At 31.0% G+C, this 8,643-nt stretch overlaps 1 protein-coding gene across 1 annotated transcript; it reads left to right on the forward strand.

The window, feature by feature from the left end:
• The first annotated feature begins 2,827 nt into the window (after positions 1–2,827).
• LOC131666695 (peroxisomal multifunctional enzyme type 2-like) lies at positions 2,828–7,859 on the forward strand. The gene is made up of 14 exons (XM_058939554.1): positions 2,828–3,205; positions 3,422–3,559; positions 3,633–3,785; positions 3,863–4,135; positions 4,210–4,326; positions 4,408–4,538; positions 4,623–4,746; positions 4,822–4,985; positions 5,067–5,190; positions 5,263–5,438; positions 5,514–5,690; positions 6,746–7,061; positions 7,305–7,399; positions 7,485–7,859. Exons 1-14 carry the CDS (start codon positions 3,151–3,153, stop codon positions 7,602–7,604), a joined length of 2,163 nt encoding a protein of 720 aa, XP_058795537.1. The 5' UTR covers positions 2,828–3,150; the 3' UTR covers positions 7,605–7,859.
• Positions 7,860–8,643: the final 784 nt, after the last annotated feature.

The raw sequence follows: 8,643 nt of genomic DNA on the forward strand, positions 1-8,643 counted from the left end.
AGTAGAATTTAAATTACTTATTATTATAATTACGCAATGTAGAACTCATATAGGGATATCTGGTGATTAGCAAACGTTTTACCTGTTTTATCGACTAACTGCCGCATATTACTAATTTTTACATTTTCCTCAATTTTTGATAGAAAATCGACAAAAGGAAAATTGTTTCGTAATCCGGGAATAAGGAGCTATCATCCGCTATCGATATTATTTCTTTTTAAACAGGAGAAAAATGTTTAATGCATTTTGCGCGCTGTACGAACGCCCGATTTTTTTTCGCAATTTTCTTAAAAACGGAAAATCCGGAAATAAAATTTCAAGCGGAGACATAATCCGGAAAAAGGGAGAAAACGTTTTAGCTCATGAAAACTCAAAAATATGATTAAAAAATTTTTTTGGGCGTCAGATTCACAAGTCTTACGTTTACAGCCTAGGCGGACGTATGAGGGCATTTACGTGCAGAGGACCATCAATCGTATAAATAGATAGCATACGAACGGGTAAATTCCCGGCCGTATGTGCGGCCAATACAGTCAAGGAGCATTAGGAGGTTATGTTCTCCTCAAGCGTATTGGCTCCATACAGCCAGAGATGACTCACCATATAGATCGTATATCGGCTAACCACATGGGGCCAATGTTTGTAGGACAGACTAATAGAATAGCATGTCTGTGCCTGTCAAAGCAGTGCCACGGCGCAAGCTGTCAGTTTTGTTTTAGTGTATGTTGTACATGATCGCTGAACATAGTGTTTTTATCAAATATTTAGAAGTTTGTATATAAATATGGAAGTAGATGCAATTTACGATGCTAGTAGTGATAGTAGTGAAAGTGAAGTAGAAGGTGATAATCAATAATCTATAAAAAAATCTGTGTAGTGCTGCATCGTACGCCACCGTTTATAAATTAACTGTCACCTGCACGCAAATACCCTCATACGTCGTCTGCCTACACTGTAAAATTTTTTAAGCGCCAGGAGCGAATGAAAATAAAAATTGTCCGAGAAAAATGTTATACTATCTCGCGCTACAATCATTCTCGCACATAAATTGCTAGGCTAAAGGAACTCAGCAGGAAGTTAACGAAAATCGACCGAAAAAAATTATAGAAAAACTGCGCGTAGTTGACAAAGATAGCAAAAGTTATTTATAACTCCGCGCAATTTCATTTTCATTGATAAAAAAATTATCAAAGTTGATCACTCACAGATCATCGATAACTGTATCTGCGTGGAGTTTTATTAAAGTTTTTAGAGAAATAAACCCGTTCAATCGTTAGCAAAAATCTCGCGCAGTTTTTCTATCCAATCAAAATATTATTATAACCATCCGTTAAAAAATAAATATTATTTCTCACTACGGTCATATACAGATGCACCTGACAGATCAGTCGGTAACATAAATCTGTACACTTTTATTATTGTAATTATTAATAGGAATGGGTTATTGGGTTATTTCAATACACTGATTTTTCAGGTGTATATGTATATGACCGTAGTGAGAAATAATATTTATTCTTTAACGGATGGTTATAATATTTTAATTGGATAGAAAAACTGCACGAGATTTTTGCTAACGATTGAACGGGTTTATTTCTCTAGAAACTTTATTAAAACTCGACGCCGATACAGTTGTCGATGATCTATGAGTGATCAACTTCGATAATTTTTTTATCAATGAAAATGAAATTGCGCGGAGTTATAAATAACTTTTGCTATCTTTGTCAACCACGCGCAGTTTTTCTATAATTTTTTTCGGTCGATTTTCGTTAACTTCCTGCTGAGTTCCTTTAGCCAAATAGCTATTACATGATTACTTTTAGTATACTTCATTGTTTCGTTTTCATATCATTTATACGTTCGAACACTAATAGCTATTGTTATGAAACTTTGCTGTCACGTTTATCTTTCCTAAAATCTGAAACTGATTTAATTTTCAAGATTATTGATCGATAACTGAAAAAATTATTATTAAAATTTGCCATTTTAGAAATTTCCCTTTTTCTTTTCATTTTTAGCTGCACTCAGTTTTATATCAGTTGCATCCGAACAATTCGAGGTATTTTTACGTAACTTTGCAGTTGTGTTTATTCATTTTAAATAAAAAAGATATTCTAATTTTTCTCTATTCCATTTTTTCGTATTATTTTATTTGTTGCTTATCGTGTTTATTTTTAGTATGTAAAAAATTTTATGCGCTTTGAGAAAGCATATATTGCATTACGCATTAGCATATATATCATTAGCAATAGATTTATCAGCTTAGTATTTTGGTTTATATTCAAAGTACATACTCTATAAAGCTTCAATGGCATATTCTATTTAACTATTCATTACCAGTGTGACATAAAAAAATAAATAAATGTTATTCAATATCATTAACATAAATATTTTTACCTATAGAAAAAAATAATTTTTTACAGTCTACAATGATATTAATTAGTCATCAACAAAGAGCTACTTGCTTAATCTCTTAAAAGAAAAAAAGAAAAACCAACATCTTTTATCTAACAGCGTCTTTTTATTTATAATAAAATATCTATTCTCACAGCAAAATCTACTTGACCGACGCTTGGTAAGTACAGATTAATTTGTAATTCAATATATATACGTATATATAAAAAACATTTTGAAATAATTCGAATTTCAATTTTCATTGAAATTTCTATTATTTACGACCTACAAAATCGTTTTCTTTAAAGGAAGGTGCTGCTGCTATAAAAATAAACGAGCATATTGCGAGCATATTGATTACGTATCATGATCGCGGCAGTGCATATATATATATAGCAGTGCACATATTCTGCAACAGGTTTGGTTGATGAGTGAGTGTGCATGTATGACTTTCGTTATTTTCTCGTCATTATATATTCGAGTTTTCAAGTCAGAGTATATTCAGTGTATAAGTGAGTGTATCCAATCGGAGTTCGGAGTGTTTACCAGTTGATATCGGGAGATTCGAGAGAGTTAAGCAAAAAAAAAGAGAGAAACAACGATTCAAACCTGTTTTTTTATAGATATACACTGTGAAGAGGGATTTACAATTCTGCCTTTTCATTCTACGAGCAACCGGCTCTTGGGATACGCTGTTTTATATTTAGCTATACACGATTGTTTTGTTTTGTAATTTTAATAATTGCCATATCGGTAAAGATGTATGATCTACGATTTGATGGACGTGTTGTTATTGTTACCGGTGCTGGAGCAGGTAATTTCATCTAAATTCGTATAGAATGTTTCTTCTCACAATTAGAATATACTTATTTTAATTAACTTATTTATAATAAATCCATATTCTCAAAGTTAATTAGCGAATAACTGTTAGAAAAAATGCTTACTCATTCACAAATATGATTTACATACGTTATTCTTGTTAAGCATAGTTGCAAATAGTTTTTGATTATCAGTTTTCTATTTTATATAGGTTTGGGAAGGGCATATGCACTTTTATTTGGTTCTAGAGGAGCAAGCGTTGTAGTAAATGACTTGGGAACTGGTAGGCATGGAGATGGCAGTGCCACTAAAGTAGCAGATTTAGTTGTAGGCGAAATTCGCAGAACAGGTAATTTGATTTCTCATATAAGTTATGAAAATGTGAGAGTGAATGATATACTGTATATTAAAATTTTTAACAGGTGGTAAAGCTATAGCAAATTATGATAATGTTTTGGATGGTGACAGAATTGTTAAGACTGCTATTGATACCTTTGGACAAATAGATATTGTAATCAATAATGCTGGTATTTTAAGAGATAAATCTTTTTTAAAGATGTCAGATGCTGATTGGGGTAGGTGATGTTCATTAGTGTTTTACCAAATTAAAATTTTTAACATTCTATTAACAATATTTTTACCAATATTGTAGATATCATTCATGATGTTCACTTGAAAGGAGCTATGAAAGTAACCAAAGCAGCATGGCCTTATTTGCGCAAACAGAATTTTGGTAGAATTATAATGACTTCCAGTAATAGTGGGTTGTATGGTAACTTTGGTCAACCAAATTACAGCGCTGCTAAAGCAGGACTTGTTGGACTTATGAATACCCTAGCTATTGAGGGTAGAAAAAATAACATTCATACTAATGTGATTGTTCCAACTGCTGCTTCTAGATTGACAGAAGATGTTATTCCACCTGGTTAGTAAATAAACATATTTTTACTATGTATAACTTATATTATCAATATTCTTGTTGCTATTATTTTTGTTTAGATTTCTTCGAACAATTGAAACCAGAATTGATAGCTCCAGTTGTGATGTGGTTATGCCATGATGATTGTCAAGAAAATGGTTCAATCATTGAATCAGCAGTTGGTTGGGCTGGTAAATGTAAGTAATGAAATATTTTTTATATAGATTTTTTTTCTAGCAAGTGAAAAACAATAATTCTAGCTCTTATCATATTTACAGGTCGACTTCTAAGATCAAATGGTACACTATTGAGGAAGAATTTGAATGACACAGTGACACCAGAAGCTGTGCGTGACAACTGGTCTGCAGTAATTGATATGAATGGTGCAAAGAGTTTTGATACAATTACAGTAATATATTAGCAATAATTACTCTATTTAATATTTGTATAAACTTATTACTCAATTAATGTCTGTTATAATGTACTGTTGTAGGAGGTAACTGGTGAATTGATGACTGCACTGGAACAATTACGAACTGGTGCTTCATCTTCTAATAAAGAAACTGTTTTTCAAACCAATTATCAATTCCGCGATTCTATCCTTTATGCTCTTGGAGGTAATAAGGTTTTTATTGATATTTAAAATATTTTCTAATAAATTAAAAATACATATAAAATATGAATCATTATAGTTGGTGCAACAAGACAAGAACCTAAAGATATTTGTTACTTATATGAAAATCACGAAAACTTTGCTTTGGTACCAACATTTTATGTAACGTTTGGTCCAGCAGTTTGCATGAGTTCTAGTATTATACAAGATGCAGTACCTGAAATACAATTAGATCCTACTAGAGTAAGAAAAGGATCTGATTATTGATTACGCATTTTTTGAAGTGATAGATTTAACAAATTTTCTATTTTTTTTTATTCTCAGCTTCTACATGGTGAACAATATTTGGAAGTTCATAAACAACTACCTGTGGAAGGTAAAGTTGAAAGTCACTTCAAGGTAACTGATGTTTTAGATAAGGAAAAAGGAGCTGTAATACTTATCTATTGTAAGTAAATTGCGCAAAAAAATTGTATGTTCAACTAAATTTGCTTGTTGTAAAACTTGGTATTGGTTTTAGATGAAACTTATGATGTAGCAACTGGAGATAAGCTTACAACTTGCCAAATGTCTGCTTACGCGGTAGGAGCAGGTGGATTTGGAGGTCCACGTAATTCTTCAAATGTCATTCCTTGCATTGAACCTCCAAACCGGAAGCCATGTGTATCTGTTACACAAAAAACAAGTGTTGACCAAGTTAGTAGTATAAAAAAATGGACTTAATCTTTTATATAAAACACATAATTTGTATATCTCCATTTTTTTTCACAGGCTGCTCTATACAGGTTGAGTGGGGACTATAATCCACTTCACATAGACGATGGAATCGCATCTATGGCAGGGTATTCAGAACCAATTTTGCATGGATTATGTTCTCTTGGATTTTCAGCAAGACATGTTTTGCAAGCCTTTGCCGATGGAAATCCTCATGCTTTGAAAACACTCAAGGCAAGTAAATATACTTGCTATCATTTTGATACTATAGATTACATTTTTAAATCATTTTGTAATTATACACATTTTTTGTATTAATCTTGATGTCTTTTTAATCATTTGGTCAGCATAATTTTTGATGTCACTATTCTTTTCCAGATATTGATAGAAAATTTGTATTTATCCTATTCCTATTGTATCAGTTAGCTATAACAAATTATCGAGAATAGATTCTTACGAGTCTCCGACTCTGTTGCTCGTTTTCTACGGACATAAGTAATAGAAAATTATACTTATAATTTGTTAAAAATCAATTTCTAAAGCTGCCTAAGTTTGAAACTATAATATTTTTTATAAAATATGTTATCTATCATTATAAAGTAATCGACAAATTATTTTTGACAAAAATCTGAAAAGTTTCAAATCAAAAACTGTGTATTGAATAGTAAAATACAAATAGAACGATAGATAATAGTAGAGTATTTATATGATTTCTAATATATCATCGAAAATAATACCAAAGTTAAAATTAACAAGACCAAATGAATATATCATTATCTGTTAAAATTAGCGTGATAATCTTATTTGTTGATATTATATTTGATAAATGAGTTTTAAATATTTATCATATCATAAAGATAAAATAAATAATCCGAAAGAGAAAACGATCAGTTATGCGTTGCCTAAGGTGAACACGCCCTGACTTTGCCGAAATTTCAATTCGTATGTGTATTTAAAGTAAATAAGTGTTAATAGATGCGCGCGCAACAACCAACTCGCCAAGGTTGCATAGTGAGTAGGCGATTCAGTATAACCTCATTTGCTATTGCCACTCCGATGTTGAGTGTTGTCGGCGAACAATCGATATAGGTATTACATACACATTTCTTTCATTTTTTTTTTTTTTTAATAAAAGGCCAACATACATTTTCTCGTGTATAATATTTATTGTATAATATTTAAATTACTGTAAGGTGTCACGCTAAAATTAAAATAAAAGTAACTTTCTACAATAGAATTAGAACATTTTCATCGTACTACATTTACTAACAATAAATGTTTTAAATCAGGTTCGATTCGCCAAGCCAGTGTTACCCGGACAAACCCTTCGTACTGATATGTGGCGTAACGGCAACAGAATTCACTTCCAGACGACAATTGTTGAAGATAACTCGAAAGTTCTCACTGGTGCTTACATGGATTTGACCGAAGTTAAAACTACGCCGTCCATTATGTCGAACTTGTGCTCTGCCAAAAATGTTGATAGCGACGCAGTTTTCGCTCAAATCAACGATTACGTCAAAGATCATCCAGACCAAGTAAAAAAAATCAATGGAGTATTTCATTTTATTATCACGGTCAAAGGGCAACCCGAAGTTGACTGGGGTAAGATATATTTTATATGAAAAATATTTTAAATAATTGTTCTATTTTTTCAAACTAAATTTAAGTTCTGCATTTATAGATAATATTTATAGTAATTGATAATTATCTATGTAAATTTACAATTATAATTCTTATTCAGTTACTAATTCTATACTAGTGTTTGAGTACTTTGAATAAATACTGTTAATTTAATGTTAATTTATTTTTTTTATAAAATGAATAATTATGCAAATATTTTTTTAGTATTGGACTTGAAAAAAGCTACAGTTTACAAAGGTAAACCAGAAGGAAAGGTTGACACTACATTGACCATTGATGACAAAGATATGATTCAAATGGTAATTAAAATTTGTTATTTAATTTTTGCTTCGTTAAAAATAACGTGATATGACAATATGCTAATAAAATAATTTCTTACTTTAGGCTCTTGGAAAATTGAACCCACAAATGGCATTTATGAAGGGTAAACTAAAGGTCAAGGGAAATATTATGTTGACTCAGAAAATAAGAACTCTGCTTGAAGCCAACAGACCAAAGTTGTAATCGTACTTTTAATTATTTAACAGAGCACGGGAACACGCCATGACTTAATAAAAGTCACAACTTTCTTTTTTTTTATGTTGTATGTTTAAGTTTGTTATTTTATTTACCACTTTTAATCATTCCTTGGCACCAAATTATGTAGTTAGAGGATTGGGAAAAAGAAATTAGGGTTTTGAATGTTATAAAACTTTTTATATGGAAATAAAATGGAGCTATTTGTTTACAATTCTGATCATGCAACTTATTTTACTATTAAATATATTTCCTACTTGTACTTCTTAAGCATATTAAACATTTTTGAGCGGTTTTAGAATCTGCCTTTTCTTATTTAGTATTTTAATAATTATTATCAATTTTAGAGTATGGTTTGAGTGTCGAATTTATTTTAGAACGAGATTTTTTTAAATATTTAACTATAGTTAATAACGTTCATCACATTCATAAGCAATAATATAAGTTAATAGTATCGCGTGTAATTTTTTAGCGATATTTGCGCTTCATAATTTGGAAACGTGCCTGTTTATGATTAACCATCTGACGGAACTAAATATAATAATATTGATAATAATAATAATAAGTAAAATTAAAAAAACAGTAGACAATTCCCAAAAATTGCCGCGCTGTAAAAAACATGTTTCGACCATCTCACCGCGTCACCTACTTGCTCTACCGGGTTTGCCCTGATTGCCGAAGCTCATAATCGTCATAATTACCATCACAAAAGCTTGTGTTGGTTGACTACTGGTATAGTCGGTTAATTTCTTCCAGAAAATGATAGAACTCACTACCTGCACTTGCCTGATTATGGAAATATGAGTTATAAACATTGTAAATATACCATATTGTAGAGCTGAATTTTCAATGTTAGAATCTGCTATAAAAAATGTACGTCTTTGTTAACTTGCCAAATTAATTTTGTAGTGTTAATGCGCGAATTGGCATCATCGTCAAAATTCATTCGTGATTTATAGTTTCTCCATAATCGTCAAAATAGTACATTTAAAGTGTGAATGTTTGCGCTCGCGCGAAGCACGGCTAA

Source organism: Phymastichus coffea, unplaced genomic scaffold, assembly GCF_024137745.1.
Source record: "Phymastichus coffea isolate CEN01 unplaced genomic scaffold, Cenicafe_Pcof_1.1 PCOF00060, whole genome shotgun sequence".
In the NCBI taxonomy this organism is placed as follows: Eukaryota; Metazoa; Arthropoda; class Insecta; order Hymenoptera; family Eulophidae; genus Phymastichus; species Phymastichus coffea.

Excerpts from the sequence above, each read along its gene's own strand:
- LOC131666695 (XM_058939554.1), top strand. The coding sequence starts at position 3,151 with ATGTATGATCTACGATTTGATGGACGTGTTGTTATTGTTACCGGTGCT. Across the intron at positions 4,136-4,209 it reads AGAAGATGTTATTCCACCTG|ATTTCTTCGAACAATTGAAA; the intron begins GTTAGTAAATAA and ends ATTTTTGTTTAG. Across the intron at positions 4,986-5,066 it reads TACAATTAGATCCTACTAGA|CTTCTACATGGTGAACAATA; the intron begins GTAAGAAAAGGA and ends TTTTATTCTCAG.